Source organism: Piliocolobus tephrosceles, chromosome 16, assembly GCF_002776525.5.
Source record: "Piliocolobus tephrosceles isolate RC106 chromosome 16, ASM277652v3, whole genome shotgun sequence".
Taxonomy (NCBI): domain Eukaryota; kingdom Metazoa; phylum Chordata; class Mammalia; order Primates; family Cercopithecidae; genus Piliocolobus; species Piliocolobus tephrosceles.
This window is the reverse complement of record NC_045449.1, coordinates 75,496,376-75,509,631: the sequence shown is the minus strand read 5'-3', so window position 1 is coordinate 75,509,631 and position 13,256 is coordinate 75,496,376. Positions and strand designations below refer to the sequence as shown.

The window sequence follows — 13,256 nt, the reverse complement described above, 5'->3', positions numbered from 1 at the left end:
CTGGAGTGCAGTGGCCGGATCTCAGCTCACTGCAAGCTCCGCCTCCCGGGTTTACGCCATTCTCCTGCCTCAGCCTCCCGAGTCGCTGGGACTACAGGCGCCCACCACCTTGCCCAGCTAGTTTTTTGTATTTTTTTTTTTTTTAGTAGAGACGGGATTTCACTGTGTTAGCCAGGATGGTCTCGATCTCCCGACCTCGTGATTCGCCCGTCTCAGCCTCCCAAAGTGCTGGGATTACAGGCTTGAGCCACCGCGCCCGGCCTTTTTTTTCTTAACAAAGGATCTCGCCATGTTGTCCAGGCTGGTATCAACTCCTGGGCTCAAGCGATCCACCTGCCTTGGCCTCCCAATGTGCTGGGATTACAGGTGTGACCCACTGTATCCAGCCTGTCCAAGGCTTCTGTTCCCTGGCAGCACTGGGGGACAGACTCAGTTGTCCCCATGCCCCACTTACCTGGTCCTTGCTTACACTCCTCCGGGGCCTGGCAGTCAGCGCTGGGGGCTGCAGGACAACCTCTCCAAACGTCACCGTGTCTGGAGGGGCAGAGTACAACTGAGGACTGCTGCCCACAGCCACTGCACCCGACACCCAGTGCCACCACCCGCCCACCTCCCTCCCATAGGGCTGGGACAGAACACCAACTCATCCAGTGGTCTAATGGCTGTGGACCCCAGGGGAGACCACAGGTGCCCAGTGCAGCCAGGGCTGGTGGGGAACAGAGGGCCTGTGCCCAGGGCCCGCCCGGACCACTGCTGACACCATCGCTTTGGGAGGAGCTACCTCGGAGCAACTCCTGCTCCAGCCTGTCTGCCGCCTTTTCCTCCTTTTTCCGTTGGACTTTATCTAGTCGCCGCTTCTGGAACCTGGGGAAGAAAGCACATGTCATTCGGATTCCTAACTTCTCTTTCCACCCAGGGAGGAGGCAGAGGCCGCCCCGCTCACAAGGATCCTGTGTGGCACAGCAGGGACCCGAGAACAGGCGGCTGCCTCCAAGTCCCTGCTCCCCTCACCGCCCCACCCACTCCAAGTCCCCGCTCCCCTCACCGCCCCACCCACTCCAAGTCCCCGCTCCCCTCACTGCCCCACCCACTCCAAGTCCCCACTCCTGACTGCCCCAAACCACAGCTGCCACCAGAGAAGGCTCTGAGCCCAGCAGGCCCCTCAGGGGTCCCCTCAGTGGTTCTCAGCTGGGGACGGCTGCCTCCCAGGGAACATCTGACAATGTGTGCAGACACGCGGGCGGTCTCATGAGCAGGGATAAAGGCTGGGAATGCTGCCAGAGACCCCCCTACAGAGACTCATCCAGCCCATCTGGTGCTGCTGTGTCTAAAGGGCCTAACAAGTATCGTGTGTCACATCTCCCTCAGTGTGAATCTGGAAGCTTCACCTTCAGGGACAGCTCTGGAGATCACCGTGGCGCCAAGCTGTATCTGGGACATGTTCTCTGGGATGAACTTTCATTGGCTAAGGTAATTGTAATGAATACAACAGTCCAGAAACAGGGAATCTACAGAGCCGAAAGCAACCTCTCTAACCTTCAAAGCTTTTTTTTTTTTCTTTTTCTTTTTTGAGATGGAGTCTCGTGCTCTGTCACCAGACACGAATGCAGTGGCGCGATCTCAGCTCACTGCAACCTCTGCCTCCTAGATTCAAGCGATTCTCCTGCCTCAGACTCCCAAGTAGCTGGAATTACAGGCACGCACCACCACATCTGGCTAATTTTTGTATGTGTGTTTTAGTAGAGATGGGGTTTCATCATGTTGGCCAGGATGGTCTCGATCTCCTGACCTTGTGATCTACCTGCCTTGGCCTCCCAAAGTGCTGGGATTACAGGTGTGAGCTACTGTACTTGGTCAAAGCATTTAGAGAATTAGAAAGGTGTGGCTGGGCGCACCTTTTGTTTCAACAAAGCTTTTGTTGGAACTGCCTCCCCATCCTGCCTACAGGGATGGGCAGAGGAACTAATGCTTGTGGTAGGCTTACTACTCCTGCCAGCCACCATCCTTAGGAACGGAATGAGAAATCCATCTGAACCTTGTGGCCACTCTACAGCGGAGGAAGTCCAGGCTGAGGAGATGCCACAGAGCAGCAGGGACAGCAGAGCCAGTGCAGCCAGAGCTGTCGAGTCTCTTGGACCAGGAAGGGCCCCAATGGAAACAGAACTCCCGGGCACGTCACCCTCAGACCGACCCCCCAAGGGCTGATTTCCGCAGGGCCAGGGCTTTCTGGAGCTTCTCCTGTGAAACACAAGGACCAAGGGAGGTCTCCGCAGAGTTCCCAGTTCCACGGCCTCCTGGAGGCCACACCCTTGCTAGCTCCCAGCTGGACGATCTGACTCGCCAATTCCCAGGGCTCCAGCTTGGTTTCCCTGAATCCGGGCTGCCCCACAGCTACAAAACAGGGTCCCTGCAGAGGGCCATCATGGGAACCCAGTGTCCTCCCTCCGGCTCCGGGGGCAGGCCCTGACCCCTCCTACCGCCACTCACGCTTTTTTTGCTTTTTTCTGCTCAGACCTCTCCGTGGGAGCCGCCTGTACCTCTGGCTGCCGGAGGACCTGGTTCTTGCTGAGGAACAGCACGTGCTGGGCCTCTTGCTGCATGCGCTGGAAATAGGCCCCGTCAGATTCCCCCTTCCTCTGTTTGAACTTGGGGATGGCAATGTCGGGCTCCACTCCCTTTGCTTCCTTCTCCAGTGTTTTTCTGAAGGTCACCTGGGCTGAGGACAAAGGGAGGCCTCAGAGGAGACACGAAGCAGACAGTGGCAGGCAGGTGGCCCACGTTCATTTTCCCTCCTGAAGCCAAAAGAAGGGAAGACCAGGTTGGCTGGAAGCAGCCCAACGACAGCAGCTGAAGAGGATCTAGAATGCCTAGCCTGGCATCCCCGGGGATGCACAGCTGAAAAAGAAAAGCAGAAACAACCTACATGTCCACCCCTAGGTGGCTGCTTGAATGCATTCTCCTCTGAGCACCCACAGACTCCACCGCACAGCTGAAGGAAGCCCAGTGGAGCTACACATAGAAACGTGGGCAGACCTACAACACCACTGTGAACACAAGCACAGGACCCGAGGCGCGTGTAGAACACAGGAGTGGAGAGTGCCGTGTAGAACAGGACAGGCGAGTGTAGAACACAGGAGGGGACAGTGCCAGGCAGGGGGTTGTGTTCATAAACATATGAAGACGTGCATATTGCCGGGCATAGTGGTTCATACCTGTAATCCCATAACTTTGGGAGGCTGAGGTGGGCGGATCACTTGAGGCCAGAGTTTGAAATCAGACTGGCCGACATGGCAAAACCCAGCTTTTACTAAAAATACAAAAACTAGCCAGGTGTGGTGGCACAGGCCTGTAATCCCAGCTACTTGGGGGGCTGAGGCACAAGACTCACTTCAACCCGGGAGGTGGAGGTTGCAGTGAGCACTTTGGGAGGCTGAGGTGGGGAAATCACTTGAGGTCAGGAATTCAAAACCAGCCTAGCTAACATGGTGAAACCCCATTTCTACTACAAATTCAAAAATTAGCTGGGCTTGGTGGCACGTGCATGTAATCCCAGCTACTTGGGAGGTTGAGGCAGGAGAATTGCTTGAACTGGGATCTCGAAGGCAGAGGTAGCAGCGAGCCGAGATTCTGCCACCGCACTCCAGCCTGAGCTAGAGCGAGATTCTGTCTAAAAAAAAAAAAAAAGAAAAAAAAAACATGCAAAAAAATGTAGCCGGGTGTGGTGGTGCGCACCTGTAATCCCAGCTACTCAGGCAGCTGAGGCAGGAGAATTGCTTAAACCCAGAAGGTGGAGGTTGTATTGAGCCCAGATCACGCTACCGTACTCCAGCCTGGGCGACAAAGCAAGACTCCATCTCAATAAATAAATAAACAAACAAATAAAGGTGCTAATGCAATGCAGCACGGTTCAGAATGTGCCATCTGCTACCCAGGCCAGTGCGCCTCCTCCCTGCACCTTCCTCACCTCTATCTCACCATCCCGTTGGCAGCCATATAACCCCCAACGAGAAGCCTCCAGTTTATACACAAATTATAAAACAGCTTTGCTGTAAAATCAGTCCACGTTTGGGAAGAGAAATGTGTCTACATCCAAAATATACACACAATGGACACCATTTCCCAACGTGCCCAGAGCGTTACCTCTGGGTTGCAGTGGTGGGCATGTGGCCACCCTACCCAGACTTAGGGGAGGAAGGCAGACTTCTCAGAGAGGCCTGATCAAATTTCCTCCTTCAGCTCCTGATTCCACCCACTTCTCTCTACCATGGCTTCAGCACTCTTGTCCCAAGAACCATGGCTTCTCCCTGGCAGCCGCACCGACACCTGCCAGGTCCACTCTCGCTCACTACATCGCCACTCGGTGACCTTGTTTTGCTTACAGCAAACATGAATTGGCCATGCCCTGCTAAAAACTCTGATGGATCTTTGCAACTTTTGGGGGGGAAAAGACGCCACTCCTTAGCCTGGCTCCTGAGGCCCCATAATGGGTGCTCCCGGCCCACCCCACAGCCTCCTTCCCAGCCTCCTCTGGAACCACAGCGCCACCTGCTGCCAGCCACTGCTTTGGCCACACTCCCCCCACCTTCTGAGCACTGGGTCTTGGCATATTTCCTCTGCCTGAAACGTTCTGAAGTATTTGGGCGATTGGACGGGTTGAGACACACAAAGCTTCACTGCTGCCCAGTATGGGCCTGCACACACCTGCTTTCTTCCTCTTCTTGTTACTGATCGGGTTTTTCATCTCCTGGCGGCTCCTCATAATCTCCCGGAGACGGAAAGGGATCTCTTGTTCATCCTGGTTCTTGGGCTTGCAGTTCACTTTCTTCTTCTCTCTGCTGGGAGGAAGAATACAGGGGTGAGACCCGTTGCAAGTAAAGCATAAGCAGAATCAACGAGAAACAATAATTGGGTCTGGCAATAGAATTTACAGGGGCAGGCCGGGCGCGGTGGCTCACCCCTGTAACCCCAGCACTTTGGGAGGCCGAGGCGGGCGGATCACGAGGTCAGGAGATCGAGACCATCCTGGCTAACACGGTGAAACCCCATCTCTACTGAAAATACAAAAAAATTAGCTGGGCGTGGTGGCGGGTGCCTGTAGTCCCAGCTACTCGGGAGGCTGAGGCAGGAGAATGGCGCGAACCCAGAAGGCGGAGCTTGCAGTGAGCAGAGATGGTGCCACTGCACTCCAGTCTGGGCGACAGAGCGAGACTGTCTCAAAAAAAAAAAAAAAAGCATCTACAGGGCCACATCTGGCTTCTGTGGTGCCAGCCAGTCCAGGGAGCAGGGATCTTTCCTCTCGGTCTCACTCAGTGGCTGTCCCTGAACCGCTTCCTCACAGGACGTGAGGCTGAAAGGCACTCCGAAAGCCCAGGAGGCCTTTCTGCCCTGACCTCTGTCAGGCCTCTGAGCCCAAGCCAAGCCATTATATCACCTGTGACCTGCACGTATCCATCTGGATGGCCTGAAGTAACTGAAGAATCACAAAACAAATGAAATTTAAATGGCCTGTTCCTGCCTCAGCTGATGACATTCCACAACAAAAGAAGTGAAAACGGCCGGTCCTTGCCTTAACTGTTGACATTACCTTGTGAAATTCCTTCTCCTGGCTCAAAAAGCTACCCACTGAGCACCTTGTGACCCCCGGCCCTGCCCGCCAGAGGACAACCCCCTTTGACTATAATTTTCCTTTACCTACCCAAATCCTATAAAACGGTCCCACCCCTATCTTCCTTTGCTGACTCTCTTTTCGGACTCAGCCCGCCTGCACCCAGGTGATTAAAAAGCTTTGCCGGTCGCAGCGGCTCAAGTCTGTAATCCCAGCACTTTGGGAGGCCGAGAGGGGCGGATCACGAGGTCAGGAGATCGAGACCATCCTGGCTAACACGGTGAAACCCCGTCTCTACTAAAAAATACAAAAAACTAGCCGGGCCACGTGGCGGGCGCCTGTAGTCCCAGCTACTCGGGAGGCTGAGGCAGGAGAATAGCGGGAACCCGGGAGGCGGAGCTTGCAGTGAGCTGAGATCCGGCCACTGCACTCCAGCCTGGGCGACAGAGCGAGACTCCGTCTCAAAAAAAAAAAAAAAAAAAAAGCTTTATTGCTCACACAAAGCCTGTTTGGTGGTCTCTTCATACCGACACGCATCAAATCCTCGTCCAGAACCGCAAAGACTGGACAGTGGGACGCCGAAAAGGCAAAACCTGGGACTCCCTCCAGCCTCCATTCATTCAACCGATCCTGGCGGGGCGCGGGCACAGAGGACAGCACTGAGCCCCGCCTGGGGAAGGGGTCAGAGCGAACGCTCCCTAGGGTGTCGGGGACGGAGCCTTCTAGGCGTCTCCTTCTTAGGGGAAGTGCGGCGGCCTCGCGGGGCAGCGCACCCACCTGCGAAGCCCGGGCCACGGGGCTGGGCGCTGCTTCCCCAGCGGCTGCACTTGCTGCCGCTGCCGTGCCCGCCGGGGACTCCCAGGACCCGCCTGCGCCCTGGGCACCGCTGCACCGCGTCCAGCTCGCGCCATCTCCACTCCGGGAACTTCCCTAGCGAAGCCACTTCCGCCTTCCTGCACGGTTCCGCCACCGATGGGCACTTCCGCTTCCTGTGCTCAGCCCCTCTCTCGCCGGAGCGGCGCGACTTCCTGAAGGTCCGGGATTGGCCGGAGCGCCCGCCGCTCACTGTCGGGGGTTGCGGGATCCAGGCCGCGGGCGATGCTGCTGCGGAGCGTCGTCTGGGGAGGCCGGGCGGTAGCCGCCGCGGCCCGTGGCTCGGCAAGTACCGGGAGGGGTCCGGGCAGCACTGAAGGGTACATCCAAGAGATCGTTGTCCAGCGGCCCGCACGTGCCGGAAGGAGCCCCCCTCCCCTCCCCTGCCCTCCGCTCCCCTCTCCTCATCTGTGGAGGGGCCGCTTAGTCCCGGGAGGAGAAGCAGCCTGGTGAACGGCCACTTTCCTGTTTATCAGTATCTGCCGAGCTCCTACTGTGTGCGGGTCCTGGGCTGTGGGGACTGGCCGTGGACACGGAGCTGATGATGCTCTTCGCAGGACTAGTTAGGGAAATAAGTGAAGTTGGTAGCGTGTCAGTCCGTGATCCCGGGTAGATAGAGCAGGGGAGCGAGGGAAGGCTGCCTATAGGACCTTCACGCTGGGATGACAGGGACCTGAGAGGCCAGGAAACTTGGATAAAGGGTGGTGTGATTCTTCTGGTTGGTCTCTCAGAGGAGGGTGGCGGGGCTTGATTATTCTGGTAGAGAGGTGCTGGGCTGGCCAGGAGCTTGCAGGGTTATAGTCCCCCCTACTCCTGTCCACAGAGCAGCCGTCTTGGCTGGAGGTGGCAAGTGCCTCCCCCACCCCCCACCATCTGCTGGAGTGCACACCCGGCGCCGTGCCCTGATCCTGGCACTTCTTGTAAATCACACCGTGTCATATCCATTGCACAGTAGGGAAACTGAGTCTAGAGAGGTGAAATAACATGTCTAAAGTCACAGAAAGTGAAAAAGCTGAGGACCTGGAGCCACTTGCCCAATGCCAGGAGAGCTGAAATGTCCTCTCTGCTGGGGGTAGACCAGGCCTCACCAGCTTCCTGAAGAGCCACATGTTTGTCTGCATCCTTAGGGGGCTCCCCCGCTCTCCAGCCGAGACTGCGGCGAGAGGCTTCCTGGAGGTGGCAGCTTTCTTCAAAGGCACCATCCCGGAGCGCAAGCCCCTGATGGGTGCAGAAAATTCGGGAAAGACCACATAGAGGTGGGCTCCCAAGCAGGTGCAGACAGCACCAGGCCACCCAAGGCCTCACTGCCCAGCAAGGGCCCTTCAGAACCCCAGTACCCTCTGCCACCTGAGCTCCAGCCGCCGACAAACTGCTGCATGAGTGGTTGCCCCAACTGTGTGTGGGTGGAGTATGCGGACAGGCTTCTGCAGCACTTCCAGGACGGTGGGGAGCGGGCCCTGGCTGCCCTGGAGGAGCATGTGGCTGACGAGAACCTCAAGGCCTTCCTCAGGATGGAGATCCGACTTCACACCAGGTGTGGAGGCTGAGCCAGCCCTGCTGGACTCCCTTCCCCAGGACGGAGTCCGGGACATGGCCGCAGCCTCCTTCCTTCACACCCCCTCACAGACTCCTTGTAGCCAACAGGAATGGGAAAATTATTTATTGACTTCACCTGAGAAAAAAATAAATTCTCTACGGTGGTTTCACAGGAGGCTTTTGTTTTGGGGGTGGTTTTTTTGACAGTGTGTCTGCCAACCAGAACTGCCGCTGCTCCAGCCTCAACAGGAGGCTTTTGTGTAGTTGTCTGTAAGGCCTGTGTTGCATCTTGAAAGCAAGCAGGTCCGGGTCGACATTATGCATCTCCAGAGCCCTTGCAGCCATCACTCTGCTATGAGGGCAAAATAAGACCCCCGGCCGGGCACGGTGGCTCACACCTGTAATCCCAGCACTTTGGGAGGCCTAGGCAGGCAGATCACGAGGTCAGGAGTTCAAGACCAGCCTGACCAACATGGTGAAATCCCATCTCTACTAAAAATACAAAAATTAACCAAGTGTGGTGGCAGGCACCTATAATCCCAGCCTGTAATTCCCCAGGAGGCTGAGGAACCCAGGAGGCGGAGGTTGCAGTGAGCTGAGATCGCGCTACTGCACTCTAGCCTGGGTGACAGAGCAACACTCCGACTCAAAAAAATAAATAAATAAGACCCTTTTTCCTTGAACGGTCAAATGACAGTGACCCCAGCGCCCCTTCCAGGCCAGGTCCCAGCTTCCCCCAAGTCCTGGCAAAGGCCTTCTCTGCTTGCTGTCAGTGTGCAGCAGAAGGAAGGCCATCTGATCTCATGGAGTCGCTGTGGCAAAGCCTTTGGCAGGCACAGCAGCCCATGGGCAGCCTGGCAGTGTCCGTCTGTCCAGGTACATCAGTCCCTGGCAGGGGTCCTCAGGTGCCCTTCCACCAGCCTGGCAGAGGCTGCAGATCACCCCTCAGTGGGCCAAGCACTACCTGGAACCAGTTCTTCCAGCTCGTTCAGCCGCAGCTCCCAAGGGAGTTGGTTAGAGTGGCAGCATGTGGCCAGACGTGGTGACTCACGCCTGTAATCCCAGCATTTTGGGAGGCCTAGGTGGGCAGATCACCTGAGATCAGGAGTTTGAGGCCAGCCTGGCCAAACATGGGAAAACCCCTTCTCTACTAAATTTACAAAAATTAGCTGGGCACAGTGGTGGGTGCCTGTAATCCCACCTACTTGGGAGGCTGAGGCAGGAGAATTGCTTGAACCTGGGAGGCAGAGGTTGCAGTGAGCCGAGACCGCACCACTGCACTCTAGCCTGGGCGACAGTGAGCAAGACTCCATCTCAAAAAAAAAAAAAAAATACAAAAGTTAGCGGGGCATGGTGGCACACACCTGTAGTCCCAGATACTCCAGAGGCTGAGGCGGAATTGCTTGAAGCTGGGAGGCGGAGGTTGCAGTCAGCTGCGATTGCGCCACTGCACTCCAGCCTGGGTGACAAAGCGAGACTCCATCTCCAAAAAAAAAAACTGGCCGGGCATGGTGACTCATGCCTGTAATCCCAGCACTTTGGGAGGCTGAGGCTGGGCGGATCACGAGATCAGGAAATCAAGACCATCCTGGCTAATATGGTGAAACCCTGTCTACTAAAATTTCAAAAATTAGTTGGGCGTGGTGCAGGAGAATGGCGTGAACCCAGGAGGCAGAGCTTGTAGTGAGCCGAGATCGCACCACTGCACTCCAGCCTGGGCAACAGAGAGAGACTCCATCTCAAAAAAATAAATAAATAAATAAATAAGAAATCTGAGAAAACAAGGAAAACAGTCCTCAGTGACAGTCAGGGAAACCTGCCTTAACCAAGTGACCTGTTCTCTAGTTTCGCCTAGATGAGTTTTTAATCTTCGCAGATACATTTGTGTAAGTACAGGATGTGGGATTAGCAACCTTATACGTTCCTCCCTGCTCAGCTGAGATGTAATCTAAGGCTACCCTATTATCTAAGATAACCTCAGCCAGTGAATGAATTCCTCTCTGCCGGGCTGCCTTGCCGACACACTTTTCTCAGCAAGAGTTCCCGAAGTAAGATTCCTCATCCTGTGCTCACGGGATGCCACTCCCCACCAAGTCGCCCAAAGACCCAGGTACATGTTTTTGGTGCCCAGGATCCCCGAAGCAAGTCCGTCCATGGACTGCTTAGTTCTGCAGCCTCCACCTCCCGGGTTCAAGCGATTCTCTTGTCTCAGCCACACAAGTAGCTGGGACTACAAGCGCACACCACCACGTCCAGCTAATTTTTTGTATTTTTAGTAGAGATGGGGTTTCACCACGTCACCCAGCTGCTCTTGAACTCCTGGGCTCAGGTAATCCGCTTTCCTTGGCCTCGCAAAGTGCTGGGATTGCAGGTGTGAGCCACTGTGCCCGGCCAACTGCTTACTTTTCATGAGTTGTTTAGTTGGTGAGAGCTATGAACCAAAAGTATCCGAGACAGGCCTCAATCAGTCTATTTATTTATTTATTTATTTATTTATTTATTTATTTATTTGAGACAAAGTTTTGTTCTGTGGCCCAGGCTGCAGTGCAGTGGCATGATCTCAGCTCACCACAACCTCCACTTCCTGGATTCAAGCAATTCTCCTGCCTCAGTCTCCCAAGGAGCTGGGACTACAGGCGCGCCCCACCGGGCCTGGCTGTTTTGTATTTTCAGTAGAGACGTGGTTTTGCCACGTTGGTCAGGCTGGTCTCGAACTCCTGACCTCAAGTCTTCTGCCCACCTCAGCCTCCCAAAGATCTGGGATTACAGGTGTGAGCCACAACGCCTGGCCAATTTATTTATTTTTTATTTCAATAAATTTTGGGGAGCACGCAGGTTTTGTTTCCAGGGATGAGTTCTTTAGCGGTCAATAAGTTTAGAAAGGTTATTTTGCCAAGGTTTAGGACGTGCCCATGACACAGCCTCAGGAGGTCCTGGCAACATGTGCCAAATGTGGTCACATGTTGCTTTCATACTTTTTAGGGAGACATAATACATCAGTCAATACCTATCAGATGTACATTGGTTTGGTCAGGAAAGGAGGAACAACTTGAAGGGAGGGGGCTTCCATGTCATAGGTAGATTTAAAGATTTTCCTTTTTTTGAGACAGAGTCTCACCCTGTCACCCAGGTTGGAATGCAGTGGTGCAATCTCAGCTCACTGCAACCTCTACCTCCGGGTTTAAGTGATTCTCCTGCCTCAGCCTCCCGAGTAGCTAGGATTACAGGCACCTGCCACCATGCCCGGCTTTTTTTCTTTCTTTTTTTTTTTTTTTGAGACAGAGTCTCACTCTGTTGCCCAGGCTGGAGTGCAGTGGTGCTCTCTCGGCTCATTGCAACCTCTGCCACCCAGGTTCAAGCGATTCTCCTGCCTCAGCCTCCCGAGTAGCTGGGATTACAGGCGCCCGCCACCACGCCTGGCTAATATTTGTAGTTTTAGTAGAGACAGGGTTTCGCCATGTTGGCCAAGCTGGTCTCGAACTCCTGACCTCAGCTTGTCCACCTGCCTCACCCTCCCAAAGTGCTGGGATTACAGGTGTGAGCCACCATGCCTGGCCGAATAGTCTCGTTTTGTTTCTTTTCTTTTCTTTCTTTTTTTTTTTTTGAGATGGCGTTTCCCTCTCGTTGCCCAGGCTGGAGTGCAATGGCATGATCTTGGCTCACTGCAACCTCCACCTCCTGGGTTCAAGCGATTCTCCTCCCTCAGCCTCCCGAGTAGCTGGGATTACAAGCATGCGCTACCATGCCTGGCTAATTTTTTATTTTTAGTGGAGACAGGGCTTCTCCGTGTTTGTCAGGCTGGTCTCAAACTCCCAACCTCAGGTGATCCGCCTAACTCAGCCTCCAAAAGTTCTGGGATTACAGGCATGAGCCAGCGTGCCCGGCCTAATAGTTTCATTTCATGTAAACATAAGTAACTGCCAAACAATTACATAGAGGACTAATATTGTACCTGGTGTTTAAGTAATCGGAACCAGTTCTGCAAGTGACTGTGTTTTGCGTTACTGTGAAGATATGAAAATGTGGTGAATGACAATTAAAAGAGTGTTCCACATCACCATTTAATTTCTTTTTTATTTTATTATTATTGTTATTATTTTTTGAGGCAGAGTCTCACTGTTGCCCAGGCTGGAGTGCAGTGGCACCATCTCGGCTCACTGCAACCTCCGCCTCCCGGGTTTAAGTGATTCTCCTGCCTCAGCCTCCCGCGTAGCTTGGACTACAGGTGCCCACCATCATGCCTGGCTAATTTTTGTATTTTTACTAGAGACGGGGTTTCACCATATTAGCCAGGATGGTCTCAATTTGACCTCGTGATCCGCCCGCCTCAACCTCCCAAAGTGCTGGGATTACAGGCATGAGCCACCGCGCCCGGCCCGTATTCCTTCTTAGTAGGAATCAGATGTATTAGATTGAATGGAAAAGCACTTGTCACCTCTGAGCTGGGGTCACAAATTGAAACGCCTCCTATGTCACATCTTACAGGCTCGTGTCTATCTGTGGCGACAAGGAGTCTCCTTACTCATGTTTCATTTGCTGCTCTTTTAACTCAACAACCTCCCTTCCCAATAAAAAGTCAAACTTACACCTCCTGCCTTTGTAGTTCTGGTATTCACTTGGCCATGTAATAAAAGTAGCCTGTTGGCCAGGTGCAGTGGTTCGCGCCTGTAATCCCAACACTCTGGGAGGCTGAGGCAGGCAGATGACCTATGGTCAGGAGTTTGAGACCAGCCTCGCCAACATAGTGAAACGCTGTCTCTACTAAAAATACAGAAATTAGCCTGGCATGGTGGCTTGTGCCTGCAATCCCAGCTACTCTGGAGCCTGAGGCAGGAAAATTGCTTAAACCCAGGAGACAGAGGTTGCAGTGAGCCAAGATCACGCCACTGCCCTCCAGCCTGGGTGACTGAGTGAAATTCTGTCTCAAAAAGAAAAAGACGAGGGGGCACGGTGGCTCACACCTGTAATCCCAGCACTTTGGGAGGCTGAGGAGTGTGGATCACAAGGTCTGGAGTTCAAGGTCCAGAGTTCAGCCTGGCCAACGTGGTGAAACCACCTCTCTACTAAAAATACAAAAAAATTAGCCAAGGCCAGGTGCGGTGGCTCAAGCCTGTAATCCCAGCACTTTGGGAGGCCGAGACGAGCGGATCACGAGGTCAGGAGATCGAGACCATCCTGGCTAACACGGTGAAACCCCGTCTCTACTAAAAAATACAAAAAAACTAGCCAGGCGAGGTGGCGG

The 13,256-nt window shown here is 54.2% G+C and overlaps 2 protein-coding genes across 4 annotated transcripts in view; one reads left to right on the top strand and one right to left on the bottom strand.

The window, feature by feature from the left end:
* The window catches only part of CCDC137 (coiled-coil domain containing 137), a 9,072-nt gene extending 2,210 nt beyond the window's left edge, over nt 1–6,862 (bottom strand). The window contains exons 1-6 of one of the 3 annotated variants that reach the window (XR_003309726.1): nt 6,383–6,862; nt 4,702–4,835; nt 2,488–2,716; nt 2,036–2,238; nt 782–864; nt 480–534 (exon numbers count right to left, since the gene is read on the bottom strand). Coding sequence is in view for 2 of the 3 variants with exons in the window: in XM_026455859.2 (XP_026311644.1) it covers nt 455–534; nt 782–864; nt 2,488–2,716; nt 4,702–4,835; nt 6,383–6,516 (660 nt within the window). In the remaining variant the exon portion in view is untranslated. Of the gene's footprint in view, nt 1–454; nt 535–781; nt 865–2,035; nt 2,239–2,487; nt 2,717–4,701; nt 4,836–6,382 lie in introns of those variants that run through there. The other 2 variants (XM_026455859.2, XM_026455860.2) reach the window with 2 other exon arrangements.
* OXLD1 (oxidoreductase like domain containing 1) lies at nt 6,591–8,189 on the top strand. Its single transcript, XM_023200586.1, has 2 exons — nt 6,591–6,763; nt 7,606–8,189. Exons 1-2 carry the CDS (start codon nt 6,704–6,706, stop codon nt 8,023–8,025), a joined length of 480 nt encoding a protein of 159 aa, XP_023056354.1. The 5' UTR covers nt 6,591–6,703; the 3' UTR covers nt 8,026–8,189.
* The last annotated feature ends 5,067 nt before the right edge of the window (nt 8,190–13,256 follow it).